The sequence below is a fragment of the Rattus norvegicus genome, chromosome 5, assembly GCF_021556685.1.
Source record: "Rattus norvegicus strain SHRSP/BbbUtx chromosome 5, alternate assembly SHRSP_T2T, whole genome shotgun sequence".
Classification (NCBI taxonomy): Eukaryota; Metazoa; Chordata; class Mammalia; order Rodentia; family Muridae; genus Rattus; species Rattus norvegicus.
The window spans coordinates 144,723,061-144,745,944 of record NC_141538.1 but is presented as its reverse complement, the minus strand read 5'-3'; the positions used below and the strand labels follow the sequence as shown (position 1 = coordinate 144,745,944).

At 44.1% G+C, this 22,884-nt stretch overlaps 1 protein-coding gene and 2 long non-coding RNA genes across 9 annotated transcripts in view; 2 read left to right on the top strand and 1 right to left on the bottom strand.

Moving 5' to 3' along the window:
* The window catches only part of Ago1 (argonaute RISC component 1), a 51,168-nt gene extending 36,332 nt beyond the window's left edge, over nt 1-14,836 (top strand). For 5 of the 7 annotated variants that reach the window (XM_087549312.1, XM_087549311.1, XM_087549313.1 and 2 more), the window contains exons 13-19: nt 5,909-6,068; nt 6,214-6,304; nt 7,102-7,296; nt 7,967-8,101; nt 8,757-8,858; nt 9,696-9,895; nt 10,133-14,780. In XM_087549312.1, the coding sequence (XP_087405438.1) occupies nt 5,909-6,068; nt 6,214-6,304; nt 7,102-7,296; nt 7,967-8,101; nt 8,757-8,858; nt 9,696-9,895; nt 10,133-10,241 (992 nt within the window). In that variant the 3' untranslated portion in view covers nt 10,242-14,780. 7 annotated transcript variants of the gene reach the window in all.
* Nucleotides 14,837-16,858: 2,022 nt separating this feature from the next.
* On the top strand, nt 16,859-21,338 carry LOC148006047 (uncharacterized). The gene is made up of 2 exons (XR_015621127.1): nt 16,859-19,054; nt 19,256-21,338. It is a non-coding gene; the product is annotated as an uncharacterized LOC148006047 (long non-coding RNA).
* On the bottom strand, nt 18,159-22,881 carry LOC148006046 (uncharacterized). Its single transcript, XR_015621117.1, has 3 exons — nt 22,619-22,881; nt 19,265-21,541; nt 18,159-19,061 (listed from the first exon to the last, which is right to left on the bottom strand). It is a non-coding gene; the product is annotated as an uncharacterized LOC148006046 (long non-coding RNA).
* Nucleotides 22,882-22,884: the final 3 nt, after the last annotated feature.

The following is a 22,884-nucleotide window of genomic DNA, read 5'->3' as shown; positions in this document are numbered from 1 at the left end:
CATTTTCCAGGATCCCCTGTGAGCGTCTTTCTGGCAGGCTAAGGTAGCTGCACCCAGAGAGGAGCCAGGCCAGATGGCTGTCATTTGGGCAAGTGTTATTTACTAGGACGTTATGAGCTCAAGCTGAGGTGATTCTGCTAAGTAGTGTGGACTCTTGTAACATTCCCCACTTCCTATTTTTTATTTTATGAATGGCTATAAGTCTCTTACTCAGTTCTCCCTTCCTCTGCCTGCCTCAGACTGTGCTGGTCCTTTGATTCCCTGCTCTGCTTCTGTTCCCATCCAGTCCTGCTGCCTTTGAGCATCTTCAGATGAACTGTCATAAAGCCCACTGCAACCATTTTGCAATGTCCCTAAGCATTTTTTCCCATTGTTTTTCTTTTTCTTTTTCTTTTTTTTTTTTTGAGAGAATCGTTTTCATTTTCTGTATGCACACTTAGACCTTAGCCTGTCTTCCTCTGTCTTGTCTACTTTTCTCCTCCGCCAGTTCTCAGACTGAGGACCTGTGTCTCTTCTCTTCCTTTGACTTCCAGACACGTTTCTCCTCTCACGTTTCTCATTACCTGGGATGCCTGGTAGTCTTAAGATTTTCTGTCCTCTTCTGTCTGTGTGTCTTTGTTATTTTCCACTCACTCTGGTTGCCTTGGCCATCCCCCATTATTGTGACAGGAATAAATCTGAAACCTGTCCTCAACGTCTCTGCAGCGCCGCCCATTTGTTTGTCCTCGCCCTTCTGCGGGAGCCTTGATTATCTCTTCTAGTCTTCTTTCTCAAGGAGTTTTAAAGACGTTTTATTTACTCAGTGTGTATGTGTGCACTTGCACTTGTGCCATCATATGTGAGTGGCAGTTGGAAGATAACTTGAGGAATAGATTGTTGTCTTCTAAGACGAATGAGTTCTGGGGGTAGGACCAAGTTGTCAGGCTCTGTGAAAGCACCCTCCTCCGTAAACTCTCCTGAGCCATCACCAGTCCCAAATCTTTAGTGAATAGGTTGATAAATTGGACTTATAAAAAGCAACATAACTTCACTGTCTCATTCGATATGAAAGGGCTTCCAGGCCTGATACTTTTTAACCTTTCAGCTCTGCCCTATATGGTTCACTTAATAAGCTTTCTACAGAATTGCTTGTCCCGAAACAGAACCCAACCTCAATTCTTCCTCCACCAGTCAACCAATGTGGGCAAATTGCCAAGCGCTGAGCGTCGTGAGTTGATTGTTTAACACGCAGCATCTAGTCCTCAGCAGGGAGGAAAAATTTGAACGCTCCTCCTGTCTGCTTTCCTTGCTGGCTGTGTTCTGCCCACATTGCTTTCCCTTGGCTGCGATGTCCAAACATTCCTTTTGCCATTCTTCCCCTTAAATTCTCTCCAACTCCCAAAACCTAGGTTAATTTATACTTATTTTATATTTTGGTCCTTTTCCCCCAGAGGATAAATAAGTCCTTTTGTTTTTTGTTTGTTTGATTGATTTGTTTGTTTGTTTGAGACAGGGTCTCACTATGGCTTTTTATTCAAAGATCTGCCTGGCTCTGTTTCTTCTGAGATTGAAGACATGTGTCTTCATGACTGGCTTCTTTGTGTTTTTTTTTTTTTTTTTAAGATTTATTTTATTTTAAAGTGTGTGTGTGTGTGTGTGTGTGTGTGTGTGTGTGTGTGTGTGTGAGCATGTGAGTACAGAAGAATGTGCCAGGCTCCCTGGCACTGCAGTTACAGACCGTTGGGAGCTGCCCAGCAAGGGTGCTGTAACTACGCTTAGGTACTCTGTAAGAGCAGCAGGTACTGTTAACTCCCGGATGGTCTCTCCAGCCCCACTCTAACGCCTTTGAATTCCGTTAGTTTATTAGAAATCTCATCAATTGTGGCCTTGATTGATTTTTTTTTTTTTTTTTTGAAACAGAGTTTCTCTGTGTAGCCCTGGTTGTCTGCAACTCTGTAGGCCAAATTCTTATAGATACCCACCTGCTTCTGTTTACTGATTACCAAAATTAGAGGCCAGCCCTACCCCAACCCGGCTGCTTGATTTCATTTGGAGCCTGAAGTAGATCTAACTCTGCTCTCTGACACACACGTATAAAGTGGAATTTTTCACTGATGACAATAATTTCAGTAATTCCTTACAGAGGGAAGTTGGTTATAACTCGTCCCCCTTAGATGGAAGAAAAAGATGGTTTTTTACCTCCCCACCCGGAGTTGGGGTAAATAAAAATGACACAGTGTCACTATCTATGATGTTCATGTCAAGGTTCTGTTGGCATCGTGGTTTTTGGGAAAACATACAATATCACCTTGATTCGGTCCTACACACTGCTCTTCCAGAGGGCCTGAGTTTGATTCCCAGCACCCACGTGGCAGCTTAAAACCATCTGTAAGTAGTTCTAGGAGTGCTGACACCTCGTTCTGGTTTCCCTGGGCACTAGGCATGCACATAGTACACAGAAATACATGTAGGCAAACACCCATGAACAAAATTTGTTTAAAAAATTTAAAGACTTAAAAATTCTCATAAGACTTATAATAATAAAATTAGAAAGCTTATAGGTTTTTTTTAAAGTTAATAGTATCGATTTAATAGAGAAAAAGGATCTAAAAATATTAGAAACAGTGCTTTTAACTGCTCAGATATCTCTCCAGCCCTATAAATAAATCCTTTTTTTCAGACATGTTATTTAATTAATATGTTAACAAATACAGGCCCTTAAGTTTTAAATTAAGGGCCTAACCTTGTTATAGAGAAGTAGAACACTGTAAATAATGTTATTTGTAACTGCTACAAAATAATATAATAGAATATTAAAATATAACTTGAATTTATATTAATTTACCAGAGAAAATTCCATACATATTTTATATGTTCTCTTGAAACTCCATCTGACAATTTTTATGATGAAGATTATAAGAAAAATTATCATATAGCTTTGGACATTGTTTGAGGCTCCAAAGATTCGTGTGTTAGCCCTTGGTCATTAGTGTAGACATTGAGGTATAGTACAGCATCTAAAAGGGTGAATCAGTGAATCGCTACTGGATAGCGAAGGAAGATCCATGCTTTTCTCCTCACAAGAATGCATTTTTACTCCTTTTTTTCTTTTTTTTTAGATTTTTTTTTTTTTATTTACATTTCAAATGTTATTCCCTTTCCCAGTTTCCCGGACATAAGCCCCTTATCCCATCCTGCTTCCCTTCTATAAGGGTGTTCCCCTCCCCATCTCCCTACCCCCCATTCCCCTACACTGGGGGTTCAACCTTGGCAGGACCAAGGGCTTCCCCTTCCTTAAGTAATCAACCTAATGATTTTTTCTTCACAAGTATCGCAACATTGTAACAAGTGTGCCTAGTAGAACATTGCTATCCTTGGGGTCCCTCACTACAACCCCTCCCTCAACTGGTGACTGTGGTTCTCATCTCAAACACTGTAGATTAATTTTGCCTATTTTTTTACTTCATACAAATGTAATTATAATGTATGCATTTTTTAAATGTGTCTGGTTTATTTGATTTAACATTCTGTTTGTACGATTTGTGCACATTGTATATGGCTGTAAGTTCTTGTGTCTCCATTGTGTGAAGATAAGCTATCTGATGCTTCCTTTCGTTTCACAGTTGAGATTATTTGGTTTCTTCCTGGTTTCCAGCTGTTATAAATAATGGTCGAGTGTATCCTTTGAGCACTTGTGCCTGTTCATGTAGAGCTAGGTCTAGGAATGGGTTTTAATGTATCAGGCTTTACTCCGTTCCATCACGGGGCGTCAGTGTTCAGTAGCTCTAGATGTTCCTGTCTTTTCTGCTTGACTAGCCTGTTTTATAAGGTGCTTATTCACAGCAACTTTTATTTACTTTGCTGCCTTTTACTAACTACTGAATTATAGGTATTCTTTATAATTTCTATATTGAATATATACATTTATATCATACATACCATCTTTGCTCTGTAGCTTGCTCTTCTTTCCTCTTTTTCTTTCTTTTTTCTTTCTTTTTTCTTTTTTCTTTTTTTTTTTTTGAGATCCCTGACTTAGCAATTCACTTGCATTAGCCTTCTAAATGATATCTATCTATCTATCTATCTATCTATCTATCTATCTAGATCGATCGATCACCATGTCCAGCTTGAAGATGCTGCTTTAATGTTTTCTTTAATTTTTTTTTTGCATGTTTCACATTAGCAATCTATCTGTAAAGGGAGTAAGCATTCTCTCGCTTTGCTGTCCCCTGGCAGTTGCCCACTACTGTTGCAGAGGTCAGAATCTCGGCCCTCTGCACACTCCTGGACCATTATCCACAGCAGATAACTCATGGCTGTGGGATTTCCTCCCTCTCTGATGTTCCAGTCCCCTGAGTTTTGGTTAGCATGTCTCTGCTGTCTTCAGAGGGATATTTTGTCTGACTTTTCTGAATGTTGATTTCCAAAAAACAGATTTACAACAACTACTCAGTCTTTTATAAGCTAAGAGGATTTCTTTAGCCTTTTAAATATGCTACCATAGAAAATATACCAAACTCTTCCTCAATCTCATGTTGTCTTCTTGTATTTCATTTCTACACACTGACTTTTTTGGTTTTCAATATTACTAAATACAATGACTATTTACAGTTCTCATCTTACCTGATCTGTCAGCCATATTTGACTTTGTCAATTACTTGTTCCTTCTTTTCCTTTGGTATTCACGATACTACACTGTCTTGGCTTCTTCCAAGTTCTGCTGCGCTCCCTCCTTTGCAGACGTGTCTTCTTTAGCTTGTTCTGCAAATATTGAGGTTTTGTTTTGTTTTGTTTTGTTTTGTTTTTTTCTAGATTCAGATCCAGCCTTGTTTTTCAGTTTTTCAGCGCCCCATCCTAGGAGTCGCTGAAACTCTCTCTCTTTGTTAGTGACTCCATCAAAAGCACACCTTCAGTTACTACTTGTACTTCAATATTTGCACAAATCTTGCACAGGACATAAAAGAAAGCCTCCAACTGCCATGCCCATTTGCCTAGTTATACTCTTACTACACACACTCAGAAGTGTGTGCCGTCAATTTCTGTTAGGAAAACCAAAGCCTTGAAAGCAATCCATAAACAAGGAACATTCGTGAAAAACATCGTAATGTAGCCCATTACTCTGTACTAACTGGAAAATTATTAATACAATTATCCATAAAAGCCATTTCCCTTACGTAGCATCTATGCCTAGGGCCCTCCCAGTCTCTTGAACCCATTCGTTTCCATGCCAACAGCTCAGCTGCCTTATTGTGTGCTGGGGACTGAACCCGGGCACTCATGTATGTTAAACATGTGCTGTAATGTTCATTCCACGCCAACCCCTCAACCGCCTGTCTAAATTAATTTCTCAAAAGTACCTTGCTATTCCCAGATAGAGTGCTGCTTGCTCTTTTTGTTGTGAGAGTCTTATGGTTTAACTCAGGCTGCCATTAAAGTCATGCTCTTCCTGCTTATCTTCCAGTTTCTGGCGTTTTAGGTGTGAAACATCCTGTCTACTCTCAGGCTGTATTTTTGCATGTTTCCCTTCTGCTTGGAATGCGTGCGTTCTCGTGCGAGTGAGTGAGCGCGCGCTCTCTCTCTGTGAATCTCCTCCTTTCCAGATTTTAGTTGAATAATTGTACACTAGGGTATTACCCCGTATTATACATTTTTTTTTTTTTAAGATTTATGTGAGTGAGTACACTGTTGCTGTCTTCAGACGCACCAGAAGAGGGCATCGGATCCCATTACAGACGGTTGTGAGCCACCATGTGGTTGCTGGGAATTGAAATCAGGAAAAGCAGTCAAGTGTTCTTAACCTCTGAACTATCTCTCCAGCCCCTTATTATACGTTCTTACAGCGTTGTTTTGCCACCGTTATTTTTTATTCTGTGTGACATACTTTCAGCAAAATGCCAAATACACCGATCAGTTTTCTCTCTTCCCATAGCTGAAGTGAAGCGTGTTGGAGATACGCTCTTGGGAATGGCGACACAGTGTGTGCAGGTGAAGAATGTGGTCAAGACCTCACCTCAGACTCTGTCCAACCTCTGCCTCAAGATCAATGTCAAACTCGGTGGCATCAACAACATCCTTGTCCCACACCAGCGGTATGAACTCTTACTTATTGCTCTGTCAAGAGAACCCCCCCTTCCAGGCAGAGTGACAGAGGCAGAAGACACTAGAATGGGCACTAGGTGGTGCCAGCCAGAGAACACTCGGTTCCTCACCATTTTGTTTTCTCTCCTTGCTCAGCTCTGCTGTTTTCCAACAGCCAGTGATTTTTCTGGGAGCAGACGTTACACACCCTCCGGCTGGGGACGGGAAGAAACCATCTATCACAGCAGTGAGTGATTCCTCTTAGCTCTAAGTCCTTAAGAGTGCATGTTCATTCAGCTCTAAGCCCTGCTCTTTCCGTGCACCCCTCTGCACCCCTCTGCAAACATAGCTCTGTGTGTGCTGAGAGTGTAGCCAGCCTTTGGCCAGAAACTGTCTTAACAATCGCTCTTTCTCTGCATTCATTTTCATTTTAGCTCCAGTTTTGAGAGTGGTAAGGAGGTGACTTTGTGTCTCTTTTCTGAAACCTCTTCTAAAGGAATTACATGATTGCAGGATTGGTCTTTCTTCTACTTCACCATGACCATTGATCTGTCTAGTAGAGAAGCTATCTCCACTCTCTCTATGATATCTGGAGCACTTAAGTTTTTAAAGTCTCAGCCCCTAGGGCACTTAATTTAACAGGAAAAAAAAAGAAAAACAATATACCCTGAAGCTGTGTGAGAGTGGATCAGGAGTTCAAGGTCACTCTTAATACTCACGTCCTTCTGCTAGCCCTAGACTGCATGTGAGTGCTTTCCTGCAAGGACAAGGGAAGCAAACCTTCTGATCGCATATTAAGTAAATCCTCTGGGCGTGGCAGAACAGGTTGAAGCCAGTGCTTATTGGATCCTAATTCCCCTCATCCCTTTTGCACAGCAGCCAGATAGGTTCTGTCTTCTGATGTCAGCGTTTTCTAGGAGTACAGTGAGTGGCCTCATCCAGTAGTTGTCCAGCATTCTTACTCAGAATTCCTCCCTCAGGCCCATTACTTCAGAGCAAAGGGAGGGGACAATCTGGAGGCTGATGCCTTCTCTTTGTCCTTAGGTGGTAGGCAGTATGGATGCACACCCCAGCCGATACTGTGCCACTGTGCGTGTACAGCGTCCACGGCAGGAGATCATTGAGGACTTGTCCTATATGGTGCGGGAGCTGCTCATCCAGTTCTACAAGTCCACCCGATTCAAGCCCACCCGAATCATCTTCTACCGAGATGGGGTCCCTGAAGGCCAGCTGCCTCAGGTATGGTTCCCAGTGGCTGGTACAGGACTACCTTTTCAAAGCCTTTGGTGCTGGGAAAGGCCAGATAGCACTACTAAGAAGCAGGGTAGCAAGTACCTCAGGCCTTTCTGTCTCAGCACACAGTTCTCCGTGTTCCTGGGTAGTTAGTTTTGAGACTATTTAGTGGGTCTTTTCCTTTCCTTTGAGACCGGGTCTCACTACATAGCTCTGCCTGGCCTGGAACTCACTATGTAGAGCAGGCTGGCCTTGACTTAACAAAGATTCCCTGTCCTTTCCCCTGAGCACTGGGATTAAAGGTGTGTACCACCACACCTTTCTAGTTCTGTGTCTTGATGTAAGGTCTCTTTTTGTATGGAGAGCAGATAGGTGCTGTCTCCTGAAGCCAAGATTCCTAGCAAAGGTTTTCTAGGACAATATCAAATATACTGAGTATCAGGACCATTTCTTTCTTTTTCTTTCTTTCTTTCTTTTCTTTTCTTTTCTTTTCTTTTTTCTTTTTTTTAAACACTCGCCGCCCAGGACCCATCGTTTCTAATTATTGAGCATCAGCTTATAGAGGTTATGTGCCAAAAGCCACGTACATGTTGGATGTTTTTAGTTCAGTAAGGCCTTTGAATTAAGAAGGGGCTATGTGCCTTTTTTTTTTCCTCCCTGTTCACCCCGTTCCTAGATCCTTCACTATGAGCTGCTTGCCATTCGAGATGCCTGCATCAAACTGGAAAGAGACTACCAGCCTGGGATCACGTACATCGTGGTACAGAAGCGACATCACACCCGCCTCTTTTGTGCTGACAAGAATGAGCGGGTGAGTGAGGAAGCACTGAGGCCCTCATCCTGTCTGCTGTACCTTGACAGAGAAGTCTTGAGATACAGTCTGGGAATTTAGCTTTTTCCTGTGCGTCCTCCCTGGCTGTTGTCCTGGGCTTTGTGGCCAGTCCTCGACCACTTCTCCTCCCTCACTGCTTCCTCCTCCCTTCCTTCCCTCATACTTCCTCTCCTCCTCCTAGCTTCCTGGCCTAGACCCCATATATAGACCAGCTCCCAGAACATACTGTTCAAGGAGTCTTCCTCACAGCAGCTCTGTGAGGTAGGTTCTATTGATCTCTCCATTTGACCTCGGGAAGGTTAAATGGATTGCTAGGATCACACAACTAGTAAATGGGGAAACCAGGATTCAGACACTTGACATTAGCTCATGATTTCAAGACTTAGTTCCCTCTGAGAAGAAACTCTTCTGTTCTCGGATTTCTGGGAGAGTTAAGAGTAGAATCCAGGGGCTGGGGATTTAGCTCAGTGGTAGAGCGCTTACCTAGGAAGCGCAAGGCCCTGGGTTCGGTCCCCAGCTCCGAAAAAAAAAAAGAACCAAAAAAAAAAAAAAAAAAAAAAAAGAGTAGAATCCAGTAAAGGTGCTAGTCAGGGCCAGGCAGGTCTTGGGATCTTGGTTGTGTTTGTCTCTACAGATTGGGAAGAGTGGTAACATCCCAGCTGGGACCACTGTGGACACCAACATCACTCACCCGTTTGAGTTTGACTTCTACCTGTGCAGCCATGCAGGCATCCAGGTAGGTGGGGCCATCTCCTGGGCTTCTTAGTGGGTCAAGGATTAGTTGGTTATCCCTACTGCATTTAAAATATGTTGATTATGGCTGAGTATATAAAATGACTGTTATTTAGCCCCAAAGTATACTTGTAAGTTGCTTTATAATATTTGATTTTGTGTAATATGCCTCGTCATGAAGCCTAAGCACATTCTTAGTAGTGTTTTGGGGGAGAGTTATTTGTTTTTGTAATTATTTGTTTTTATTTTTTGTCAGCAACTATCCACTCTGTTCAGTCAGGGACCACTGTCTTAGTTAGGGTTTTACTGCTGTGAACACACACCATGACCTATAAAAGACAATCATGGACTTATTCCCTGAAAGTGTAAGCCCCAGTAAATTCTTCTATAAGTCGCCTTAGTCATGGAGTTGAAAAGTGACTGTGACAAAACCCTAAGGTTTCCCCTGAATCTTTGATTTTTGCTAAGCCTCAAATCTTCTCAACCATCACCCCTGACTTAGTGTTTTACTGCTGTGAACAGACACCATGACCAAGGCAGGGCTTATAAAAGACCACATTTAATTGGGGTTGGCTTACAGGCTCAGACATTCAGTCCATTATCATCAAGGCGGGAGCATAGCAGCATCCACACGGGCATGAGAGAGCTGAGAGTTCTGCATCTTCATTTGAAGGCTGCTAGTGGAAGGCTGACTTCCAGGCAGCTAGGGTGAGGGAGGGTCTTATAGCCACCTCCACAGTGACACACCTACCCCAAGAAGGCTACCTACACCTTCTAATAGTGCCACTCCCTAGGCCAAGCATATACAAACCGTAACAACCACTTACCATCTTTTACCTAGGGCACCAGCCGACCATCCCATTATTATGTCCTTTGGGATGACAACCGTTTCACAGCAGATGAGCTCCAGATCTTGACATACCAGCTGTGCCACACTTATGTACGATGCACACGTTCTGTCTCTATCCCAGCACCTGCCTACTATGCCCGCCTGGTGGCTTTCCGGGCCCGATACCACCTGGTGGACAAGGAGCATGACAGGTAAGGGCTAGCTGTTTGCTTTTGCTTCAGCTTTTTGTACCAACCCTTTGGACTTTTTTGTTGGTTGAAGGAAGTGGATGTTATTCAATTTGATGCCCTTGGGCTCCTCTATCTAAACCTGGGTTGGTGTTTTCTCTTAATTTGGATGTGAGTTGGCACTGTAGGGATGGCTGACGGATTAGCAGCAGTTCGGTTCACCAGGAAGGACTTTTATTTTATGTATTTTTTTTTTTCCAGTGGAGAGGGGAGCCACATATCTGGGCAGAGCAATGGGCGAGACCCCCAGGCCCTGGCCAAAGCCGTGCAGGTTCACCAGGATACTCTACGCACCATGTACTTCGCTTGAAGGCAGAACGCTGTTACCTCACTGGACAGAAGAAAGCTTTCCAAGCCCTGGGAGCTGTGCCACCCAAATCCAGAGGAAGCAAGGCAGAGGGAGCTGGGGTCAGATGGAACATAGGAGGCCTTGTTTCTATCTACAGAGGGGGTATGAGGGTGGGAAGAGGACCACCAAGACAGATTACCAGCCAGAAATCTCTGATAGCAACCTCATGTCCTCCACCCCTCTCCCCATCTTGTCACATCCGACCCCCCTGGACCAAAAGGGGCATTACTAGTGCCCACCATACACACAGTTGTCTCATGTGACTCACAGTGCTAAAGACTCATGCTCGACAGCTTGCTAGGGTCAGGTCTGCAGCCCTGTGGTCAAATGCTGGTATGTTTGGGTTTGATATTCTAGATGAGAAAGTGGGTGGGAAGAGGGAAGGAATTTTTAGGAGCCTTAATCAGAAAAGGTCTAGATTTGTTGAAGAAAAATGAAAACAGACTCAGATCAATATTTTAGGATACTAGATGTTTTCATGGGTTCAGAATCCAGTTTGTAGGAAGATTTTTAATGCTAACGGTTTGGGTTGCTCCGCCCCAGCTGCCACCCCTCCCATTATTCCTCTCCATGTTCTCTACCCCCACTCGCCTCTCCCTGACAGACATCCAGCCCTAGTAACACTTAAGGCACTATGGCACTTAGCTCTGAGGTGACACGACCCTGTCTTCCTTCCGCCTGCTGGTGGGTAACCAGTGCCTTCCCGTAAGGGTAATGCTGCAGAACTGCAACCTTTTGTACCTTTCTCTGTGGGATGGGGTGTGGGTGGGAGAGGAGGTAGGGAGGGAGGGACGAGCTATCCCAATGCCAGCAAGCCTACAGCCAGAATGCCAGGTAATTTTCATTTGAAGGAATTTGCTTCCATAATCATTGAGCTTCTTAAAAAAAAAAAAAAAATCACAACCTCAGATGGTTAAAATCCATTGACATTTGCACTTTCAGACATGACTAGTCTCCGAGCTGCTGAGATGACTGGCCCTTGGCCTTTCCCCTCTTCCCTGGCCCCACCTCCACCCCCACCCCACCCCCACCATGCCAGGTCTAGAGCTACTGTCCTAGTATTTCTCATTCTTGGCTTCTTTCCCCCCTGATGGTAAAGACTCTTTTGTTTCAATATTTCTTAACTGGGGTGTCTTACAACAGAAGATCTTAAGGACTAACATAAGAAAACAGAAAACTAAATGTTATTTTTATACCATAACTTGAGTCTATTGCCAAAATCTGAAAATCCCTCCCAAACCTGATGACTCTGCATCCCAGAAACATGGAGCCATCAGAAGGAACTGTGGACCTGACTTGTATTCTAACCTGGCCAAGGTGGGGGGTGGTTGTCTCCCCAAGGTGGGGCTTAGCCTCTATCTTCCCTCTGTGCAGATAATACCTTGTTGTCGAGACGGCCTTCCTCCACGGCGCTGTCTGTCCCGCACTCTGCCTTGTAAGTGCATCTTCCCTTTTTCTGGACTGGACTGTCCTTTGACTCCTTGACTAACCGAGACTCTAGCATGTCCTCTGGACAGGCTCGAGAATTTTGCTGCTCCCTTTTGCTTCTGTTTACACAAATGAAATTTTCCTGTTTCCCACTAGGGCATGTGAGTGGGTAGCATGGGCTTTTCTTTTTCTACCCCTCTCTTGAGATACTGGGGTTGAGCTGTCTTGCAGGACTGGAAAAGAAGTGGGTTCTAGCTTTGTCCTTGCTGACCTTGAAGCGAGGCCCCCTCTTTCCTCGACTGTTCTTTTTTTCTTCCTGCATTATTGCTTGGGATGGGGAATTTGAACCTCTGTGTACAGGTTCCCCTTCTGAGGAGCCTGAGCTTAGGATTGCCCTGCTCTGGTGATGAAGCCATGATATTTAGATCTAGCCCAGGCATAGAGGCCAGCTGGAGAAAGGAAAGTCTGAACCCTGGCCTATGGAGTCACAACCTTTCCCCAGGAGCCCTTGTACAGACCCAGGTTTGCTATGCAAATAGTCCAGGTTCAGTTGTGGCTGGCTACATTGTTCAGTAACTTCCCAACAGGTAGCACAAACATTCCTTATGGGAAAAGCCCAGGGCTGTTCAGTAGTTCCTCCTGTACTTCTTTTCTGCTGGCTACAGTATGGAGTGCCCCGTGGGCACAGGCCCAGCTGAAGAACACAATGGAGGGCTCTGGGAAGAGGCAGCTCACTGGAGAGCCTACATTCCTTACACAAGTGCCTAAACAGAGTGATGCCAACACTCCATCTGCCCTGCCCATCGCCTTCATAGACAGTCTACTTCCTGTTCCGTCACCCTTTGGGGAGGGAGCTCTTCGCAGACAGTGTGCTGTCAGCTTGGGTACATTTGAGGGCTTGGATTAAGGGCACTACTCCAGAAGGGTCCCGTCATTCACCAGCATTTGCAGATGCCCGTGGGGAACAGGTGGCTGTCACAACTCCCAGCAACAAGTTTTTGTTCTTTCTTTCTTTGCCTCACTCTCTCCAGTTGGGTTTTCAGCTAGAATGAAAATGAAGCTTCAGCCCTTTGGTATTTATGTGCCATCCAAGAAATAAAAGCCAGAGAGTGCTGGGCGTGATGGCCATGTCTGTAGTTCTGTTATCTCAGCACTAAGGCTGAAGCAGGAGATTTGCAAGTTTGGGTCCACCTGGGCTGCTGAGTGTGGCCAGTGTGCACCATGTAGCAAGACCATGTGTCCATAGAAAGGAATGAGAAAAATGACTTGGGGAATACATCTTGCTGTGATGTTTAAACAATTCTTTGAGATTTAACTACTGACCCTGTAGGTTCTTCTCATTTAAGGTGGTATGAACACATTAAAAACAGTGTCGCCAAGCCTCAGCTTGTTTGGATTTGGTTTAAGTGGTGCATTGTACCAAGCTCTGGGAGGATTCCAACCTCATCTTAGAGCTTTCTCCTCACCCCCACCCCCACTCCCACTGCCCCCCATCCCCGTTTGGCTTTCCCTTTCCTCTTTTCGCCTCCCCTGGCTTCCTTTTCCTTCTCCCTCTTCCCTCAGCTTGCTTGCTGGCTGGCCTGCCTGCCTGTCTGCCTGTGTGATAATGAATTCTCTGCATGGCTGCAATGATCCCGCTGTTCTTTGGCAAGGTCAGGCTTAGCTCATTGACTACAGAAGACCAAAAACCTGTTCCTCATGCCCAGTGGTGTTAGCCCTGGGCTGCACTGTCCTCAAGCTTACACTAGGTCGGAGCAGCGGGCCTGCCTAACTGACAAAATCAGGGAGGTTTCTGGCAGTCCCAGCACCTCTCCATTTTGTGGAGAGGGTTTGGAAAAGAGGTGGTGATGGGGAGTGCAGCTCTGAGTTCAGCCCAGTGTGACCCAGTGGTTGAGGTGCTAGTGCCAGCCTGCAGGGCCAGCCTGGAGCTGCTGTTGCTGGGAACTTATGCTTGGACTCTGACTAAAGTCGAACATAAGTAGGAAACTGCTCTAAAAATCTAGTTCTCAGCTGCAGCATGGCTCCTCTGTGGCTGGGCAGCAGTGTTTTTGAACAGTTTTCTTTTTAACCAGAATTCTGTGAATGATGCCAGGGACATAGTTTTCTTAGCTGGCCCATGGGAAGTCTACAAGGCTGCTCAGACCTGGCATCGGGCATCACAAAGGAGGATGGAATTTCTTCCCTTTCAGGGTGGAAGAGTCACCTCTGACCTAGCCAAAAGGCAGTTTTGGGAACTCATGTTGGGAGGAAGGATTTCGTTTTATTTGTTTTTTTTTTTTTTTGTTTTTGTTTTTGTTTTTTTGTTTTGTTTTGTTTTACTGGGCTTTAGATAACCCAGGATGGTAGTTAATTATGCCTTCCTTGGGCAGGGATTATGGCAGGGATATGCAAGGCACTCTAATACTTAGCCTTCTAAGCAGACTGGGAAAGGGGGATTCTCTGGTTTTCTCTTTCTCCCCACTTACTAGGACTTGCCTTCTCCCTGAGCCACGAGAGAGGCTGGGTTGGTGCTCTCCCCTTACTCTGCTCCTACTGACTTAGAACCTCTGGCTGCTGTACGATAGCCCAGGAAAGGGAATGGAAAGAATGGGCTCAAAACAGTAATGTGAGGAAGGTGATTCCCTTCCTTAAAAAGGGAAATCAGAAACTCTCCAAGAATTCTGTAAGTAAAGACAATGTGTCTGAATGCACTGAGTCCTCTGGTGTCATAGCAATAAGGAAAAATGAATTGACTTCCTGTGCACACAGTCCAACCTGATGGGTGTATGTTGTTGCACTTAGCAGCCATGTGGTGGGCACGTGTGACAACTCTGGGTTTCACTTTATTTTCTAAACTTCTTATTCCTCTCAAGTCCAGCATGGATGGGGAAATGTCCCTGGAGCCCCGCAGCTGTGTACTTGTTTGCATTTGTTTCCCATTGAGACTTGTGTTTGTGTCCTGCTTTGAGCTGTACCCTGTCCCGTCCATTGTGAAATTATCCCAGCAGCTGTAATGTACAGTTCCCTTCTCAAGCAAGCAACAGCAGCACAATCCTGTGTTTTATAAAGACAACAGTGGCTTTTATTTCTAAAGTGTGGTCTCTGGCTTTTTTTTTTCCTGTCACAAAATAAACGGTGTATTAATTACATATCTGATAGGTTTTTAGATTGTCGTGCAGTCAAACCGCACATGGTCTCTGTGTACTTTTCACAAACATGCAAAACACTGTCGTGGTATTGTGAGAGGAGAAAGTAGGTACAATTCAAAAATGAGAAAAACAGAATGTCTTTAAAGTTTCTTGGAGATCATTGGTCACTGAGTCACTCCAGTACAAAGGATTCCAGGTGACTGGGCTGAAGCTGTAGCTGTAAAGACTGAACAGAAAGGGCAGACCTGAGAAGCAGGATAGAACATTACCAAGACATCAAGACTGACAGAGAGTAGTAGAATGTAGATCGTATGTCTCTACTTGAACGTGAGTGTACTGGGACATTCTTACCAAGATGGGATCAGTGAGACTATAGAAGGCATGTAGTACATCTCCTGACCAAGGATAATTAACCTCAGATACAAAGTTTTCTTTGAGGGGTTCTGGTGACCCTCAAATTCACTATCTTCTGAGTTCTACCTCCCATGTACTGGAATTGGAGGCCTATGCCTACCTGCCAGCTTTAAGCATCTTGAGATTCCAGAGGGGAATACCGTTTCCAATAAACACAGCCTTGGTGCTTAGGCAAGACAGGAAACTAGTGGTAGAAGTACAGGATTCACCCTGGGTAAAAGGTAGCTAAGGCCTCAGGTGCAAGGGAAACAGCTTACCAAAAGAAATACACTGTGGAGCCAGCCTTGTGGAGGGGGAGGAGGCAGAAGCTAGGTAACAGCCAAGTCACCACTAGGTAAACTGCTAACTTATTTTGTGCTGGTATAAATAAAGTGGAGAAAAAAATAGAACAGAAAAGGAATTTAGGTCTTCCAAATTGTTCATCAGGTAATACCACCACTTTAAAATTTCTCTTGTTCTTAGGAGAAAAAAGCGTTCTGATTTTGTCCCTAACAAGTGTTATGGATTGTGTGCCAGTACACCAGACAGAACCTAGCTCGCCATGCTTCCTGCTAAAACTTGTCTTCTCCACGGACTATGAACCCCTAGGACCAGAAACTACATTCTATACATTCTATTCTGTCATCTCAAGACAACAGCAGATTCCATGAGGGAGAATTTGAGAATGAGTGAAATGAGCTAGAGATAACATGGGTGTGGAGTGGGCAAATCAAGAAGTGATACTGAGACTGGTTTGGTGGTAAACATCTTTAACCCCAGCATTTGGGAGGCAGAAACTGGTTATCTCTGATTCAAGGCCTGCCTGATGCATAGGGTGAGTTCCAGGTCGGTCAAAGCAACATAGTAAGACCCTATCTCAAAAACAAACACAAACAGACAGACAAAAATCCCCAATGGATGGAGTCTAATCCTGAACTTTATGTAAGCCAAAATAGAATGTTCCTCCATTTTCAGGTAAGCAGAGTAAGAACAGATCTCTTGGTGTTAGCATATTATTATCTTTTCAAATATTTTCACCCCCAACTTCAGGGGTTTCTTGGGTTTGGAACTTAAGCTGGGGGCATAGTTGTTCAGCTTGAAGGATCTCGTATCTTCCCAGTTCTGCTAGCACACTGATTCCTCAACCCTGGGGAAGATGGTTCAGAGAAGGATTCTGGCAAAGAGCCCACGGAGGAATTATAGCTGGTAGACAGTGTACGTATAATAGGTCTAGCAGTCCTCTGGAGGCCAAGTATTATGACTTTGCAAATTATAACACTAAGCCTGTGGCTACCACCTGTCAAGTTCCTTTGGGATGTGGCCACCTAGACACTGTGATCCTTCCATCTGCAAAGCTTAAAGGAAATTGGTTGAATGACATAGTCCTGGTTGCAATAAGATAGACTTATTTTATTTGGGTTTTTCGAGATAGGGTTTCTCTGTGTACCAGATTCTTAACTGTCCTGGACTCGCTTTGTAGACCATGTTGGCCTTGAATTCTGAACTCTGTGCTGAGATTAGAGGTGTGCACCACCACTACCCGGTGACAGAAGTTTTTTGGTTTTTTTGTTTTGTTTTGTTTTTTGGGTTTTTATTGTTTTTGTTTTTGCTATTTTGTTTTTCTATTTTGAAAGACTTAGTTGGTTCCTTCTCAAACACACCTAACATGACTTAACTGTCATACCCTGGAGCCCCACGTTGTGACTAAAGTCTTTTCAGTACTAGTTGAACAACCTTCCCTCTTGCCTTATTAGTAAAAATATGATGTGGCATATGATGTACCATGAGGCAAAGGAAGGAAGGATATTGTGGCTATGTCCTGTCTTGGAATATTAACGGCAGTTAAGGTTTGGAGGCTAAGGTTATGGTGAAAGACATTACTGAGAAGTTCTAAGCCTCGGCCATGCTTTACCAGGCTGCTGTAAGGATCACTCCAGTATCAGTTCATTAGAATACTACACTGTTTCTCTTTTCTCAGACATTCTTTTTGGCTATAGGCTGAGGAAGCCTCACAAGCTTGGGAAGAAATACAGAGAAGATAAAAGAAGCAATCCTTCAAAGCAGCCATGTCAGAAGTTAAAAGGAAGACACACACACACACACACACACACACACCAACCCCCTGCAGTGTTTCATTCTAAAACAAGGAAATCGTCCTCTGGAAGCCCTAACCATTCAGGTTTCATGTGTCACTGGCTCATGTTCTTACGCCACTGGCAATGCAAAGTCAGCCTTCGAAAGACTTGAATTAATGGGAGTTATCCTTTGAATCATAAGGACTAGGAAGGCTAATTATGTCTAACAAGTCAGAAGCAGGTAAGGGCTGCTGGTTGGATACCCTGGCTTCCGGTGAGTAGCAGAGGGCCTGCAGTCTTAGCTCCATGTGTGCTGATAGCCCCCGTTTTCTATTGTGTTCCTTGCAAATACTGCAAGTACAAGTCACTGCAGAAATGACTGGTGGGGGCTGTCAGTTTTTAGTGATGTGTCTTACCTAACACAGGAAGTAGATTACAGAACCACTAAGGGCCATAGAAATGATAGTGGCAATTGGGAAGGAAAGTGAGCACTCCTTAAATCCCCGGGTCTCACTTATAGGCCTCAAGGTCTTACCACATTAAAGTAGGAAGTTTAGCGTTCTATCCTTGAAATACAGAGTACTTGGTATTTTAATGTGCTTTGCTCTTTGTGTCACGTATCCATGTACCTATTTGCTCTCCTGATATTTTCGTTAAGTTGCTCATATAGTTTACTCATTTTAAAATCTGGTTGTCTTAATGAGCAATAAAAGCACATAAAGTTCAAGAAATAAGTTCTTTGTTGGAGAGATATGTGTATATATGCACATACACACGTGTGTGTATAAAATAATTTTTCCTAATCCACGGCTTACCTCTTCATTTTGAGTAGGAAAAAACTTCCATTGTTATGTCCAATTTATTAAAGTTAAATTTATTGCCTTTCTGACTTTTCTAGTTCATGCTTTTTTTCGTAGTATTTAAAGAAAACTTGCATTGTCTGGCTGAGATGGCTGCTGGGGTGCTCAGCGCTCAGTGTACACTCATTCCTCTGCACCTGAGATTTTGTACTAATTTATAGTTCTTCCTTCTGAGAACAAGCAAAGCCATCAGGGATAAGGCCAGAGTTTTATCCTACTTCTTGAGCCCTGTCCTTGAAAACCATCCATCCATCCATCTATCCGTCCAACAAATAGTTACTTTTTTTTTCTTTTTTTTTTGGAGCTGGGGACCGAACCCAGGGCCTTGCCCTTGCTAGGCAAGCGCTCTACCACTGAGCTAAATCCCCAACCCCTAACAAATAGTTACTTAATGTGCTCTAACAAGACAGCAACAAGCATTGCTCTAGGTACTGAAGGTGTGGCAGTTAACAAAATATACTTTATGTCCTGAAGATTAGACTCATTTGGAAATCAGTTACACCAAACAGTATTTGGTCAGTAGAAAGCCTGATACAACTTTTTATTGGCAAGAGTCTTCTAGACATTTTTGCCTCCCGACTTTTTAATTCATGAGCTTTTTTTTTCTTATTTTTCGAACGTTTAATATTTATAATAAAGGTGGGGGGAACTAAAAGTTATAGCATGATATAGTTTAGCTCTGGACTAGAGCCCTGTGATAGTTTGAATGAGAATGGCTCTCACAGGCTTGTATCTGAATGCTTGGTTTCTAGTTGGTACGACCATTTGGGAAAGATTAGGAGGTGTGTCTTTGTTGGAGGAGGGGTGACACTGGGGGTGAGCTGTAAGGTTTCAAAAACCCAGGCTATTCCCAGTTAGCTCTTTCTTGCCTCATGTTTATGGATAAGGATGTAAGCTCTTTTTTTTTTTTTAAAGATTTATTTATTTATTATATATAAGTACACTGTAGCTGTCTTCAGACACACCAGAAGAGGGCATCGGATCTCTTCACAGATGGTTGTGAGCCACCATGTGGTTGCTGGGAATTGAACTCATGACCTCTGGAAGAGCAGTCGGGTGCTCTTAACCGCTGAGCCATCTCTCCAGCCCAGGATGTAAGCTCTTAGCTAATGATCTAGCATCATGCCTGCCTGCCTGCTTGCAGCCATGCTCCCAGACATGATGGTCATGGACTTATTCCCTGAAACTGTAAGCCCCAATAAATTCTTCTATAAGTCGCCTTAGTCATGGAGTAGTGCTATAGCAATTGGAAAGTGACTGAGACAAAACCCTTGGGTTTCCCCTGAATCTTTGATTTTTGCTAAGCCTCAAATCTTCTCAACCATCACCCCTGACTTAGGGTTTTAGTGCTGTGAACAGACACCAATACCAAGGCGACTCTTATCAATGACAACATTTAATTGGGGTTGTCTTACAGGTTCAGATGTTCAGTCCATTATCATGAAGGCAGGAACATAGCGGCATCCAGGCAGGCATGGCGCAGGAGGAGCTGAGAGTCCTGCATCTTTCATGTGAAGGCTGCTAGTGGAGGACTGACTTCCAGGCAGCTAGGGCGAGGGTCTTATAGCCCACACCCACAGTGACACACCTACTCTAACAGGACCGCACCTTCTAATAGTGCCACTGCCTGGGCCAAGCATAAACAAACCATCACATTCCACTCCCTGGCCCTCATAGGCTTGTTCAAACACATGAGTATATGGGGTCATACCTAAACGTAGCATAATAAAAAAATTACATTTAGTCCAACTTCCAAAGTCCCCTTAGAATACAACAATCTCAACAATGTTAAAAGTCCAAAGTTAAAGTCTCTTCTCAGATTCATCCAATCACTTAACTGTAATCCCCAAAGCAAGACAGGAAACCAGCTGGGCAAACTCCAAACATCTCCATGTCTGATATCAAAGTGGTCTTCAGATCTCCACTCCTTTCTTATCTTTGTTGACTGCAACAAACTTCCTTCTCCTCCACTCCCTGTTAGCAGCTTTCCTCACCACTCTGGCATCTTTAACATCTTTGGGTCTTCAAGGCAATTTCAATGTTACAGCTTCTTGTTCATAATCTCTGGGCTTATCCTAAAGGCTATTGTCACTTCTCCAGCTCTGCCCTCTGTAGCACTCTAAGCTCAGGATGATCCACTCCACTGCCGATGCTGTTCTTGGTGTTGCTCCCATGGTTCTGGCATCTCCAATACACTGGGGCCTTCCCCAGTAGCCTCTCATAGGCTCTTTCCTGGTGGCAAGCCTCAAATCCTTTGCATGACCCCTTCAGTCCTGGGCTGTCAACTACAACTGGGGCTGCACCTTCACCAGTGGCCTTCCATAGCTTCTTACAGTGCCAAGCCTCAGCTGTTCTTCATGATGCCTTCATGCCTTCAAAGAGTCACCTGGGTGACTCTTACACATTATCAAATACAGCTGCTGCAGGAGATTTGGCTATCTCTGGAACACAGCTTCTTTGTGCTCTCAGAAAACACTTCTCAGAAGATTTCACCTCAGTGATGGTGGTTTCTTAATCACCACTAATTTCTTAGCTCCAGCTAACCAGCATTAATTGTCCCAGTCATCCCTTCTATTCTGGACTCTAGAGCCAGAGGATGTGGCCAAAACTGCGAGTTCTGCTGCTTGCAGGAACTAAAAAATGGCTCCCTTGTTCTAGTACATTATCACTAGCTCCTGTTTTCCAACCCCACTGCCTAAGCTTTGCTGTCCTGGGATTAAAGGTGTGTACTACCACACCTGGACTTAAGCTTTTCTTCACCTAGAACTTGATCTGTCCGGGGCTGCCTTTGACTCAGAGACCTCCTCAGCTTTATCTGCTGGGATTAAAGATGTGTACCACCATGCCTGGATCTAAATTTAGCTGAGTAGGATCTTCCCGAAAAGTCCCACTCCCTTAATCTGTTATTTCCTAGAACATAGGATTCAGTTCCATTTCACTTCCTGGGGCACGTTTAATATTTGACCATATATTTTATATTTTTCCTTTCTAAGCCTGCTGTGCTTGCTCAAAATGCTCTTCAGAAGACTTAACCAGAGAACAACGTCTCTGCTGGGAATTCATGAGCTTCTCATGTGGGCTTACTCTAAAAGGGTGTGGTTCTGAATAGCAGAAGTAGGTAGGAGCCCATCATAGACATTTGTTGGATTTTATTGATTCTAAGAGCCCAAATCTTCCTCCAGTTAAAAAAGACAGCACCTTTCGCAGTAATGGATCAGTGGTTTAAGAGTCCTGGCTGCTCTTCCAGAGAACCTAAGTGATTCCCAGCACCCACATGATTGTTCACAACTGTCTTACCTCCAGTCCCAGGGATCTGCCACCCTCCTCTGGCCTCTGTGGACACCAAACTCCCACACGCATAGACCAGACACCACCACCTACATTTTAAAACAAACAGAACCACGATGTTTGTCATCACACCGTGTTTTCTGGAAGCTAACTGACCTTTGCATTAATTCAAAGAACTAGTTCAATCATCAAGAGACGAGGGTATGAGAAGTCCTTGCACAAGTTTGAGATTTAACCCTCAGGGCTTAGATCAAGATATGGATAGTAGATACTCAGAGTGTGAACATGACTTTTAAGATGTGCTAATTCATCTGGGAATTTGGTATTTTAAAGTTGGGACGAATATTTCTTTTCAGTCAGCAGAAAGGAAGTGAGACAGAATTGGTGTGTCAGATGTGGCTTGGAGTCCCTTCCATTTATTATATACTCAGCACATTTATTAAGTGCTTCAAAATTGTAACTATAAATATTTTTGTTACTAACATTTGTTTGGGAGGGTTTTTTTTTTTTCCTGTGCGTTGTACACGGCCTTTCAGTTTTTCTGACGAGGAAACTAAAGTCCAACGATAAAGTGACTAATCCAAAAACCCACAATGGCGAGGGAAGGGACAGTGAAAATAAAATCATTCTCGATTTTTCTCTTAAAAAAAAAAAAGGAATATATGTCAAAACATTACTGGTTCATTGGGACACAGCAAAAAATAATGAATCATTGGTAAGCCTGCATTTAGTAGTATCTGGTTTCACGAAGCCAAGTGTTTTTAAAAGGATGTACTATTTGCCTGATAATGAGATGGATCTAGTCTCCCAAAGGTTCCAAGTCAGCAGAAGACCATATAGGGAAACTGGAGGCTGACCAGTTTAGTTGTAAATGTCTTGAGGAGTCCCGAGAAGAGAAAGGCTAGGGCCCCTTAGCAGGTGTTTTAACACCAGAAAGTAGTGTAGGTTCCTCAAGAGTATTGGGAGGCTGTTTAAACATAAAAATAAATCCACCGGGTATTCATGTAACATAAATACCCGTTTCTTATTCATCTGTTTATAAACTATATTGAACTTGTAGTCACCGCCTAGTGCTTGTGCTCCAAGCGAGTGTGGCAGATGGAGGTGGGAGGGAGGGAGGATGCCCTTGGCTGGTCGGTCACCCGCCACTCTCAGGTAGGCTGTACCTCAGGTAAGCTCCGCGGGCTGGCAGCGACATCGCCTCAGGCAGCAGTCCCCACCCGGGTGGCTGGCACCGGGAAAGCTGGCCTCTCGCTCGGGATTGTCACCGTCAGGCACAGCGGGTGCAGGGCGGCCGCGCATCCGCGGCTCCGCCCCGGCCAGGCACCGGCTCGCCCTCCCACCGCTCCTTAAAGGTTGCTCCCGCAGGGCTTTTGCTTGAGGCGAACTGCAGACCTGGAGAGCCCGGCGCGATCCGGAGAGCGGAACTGAC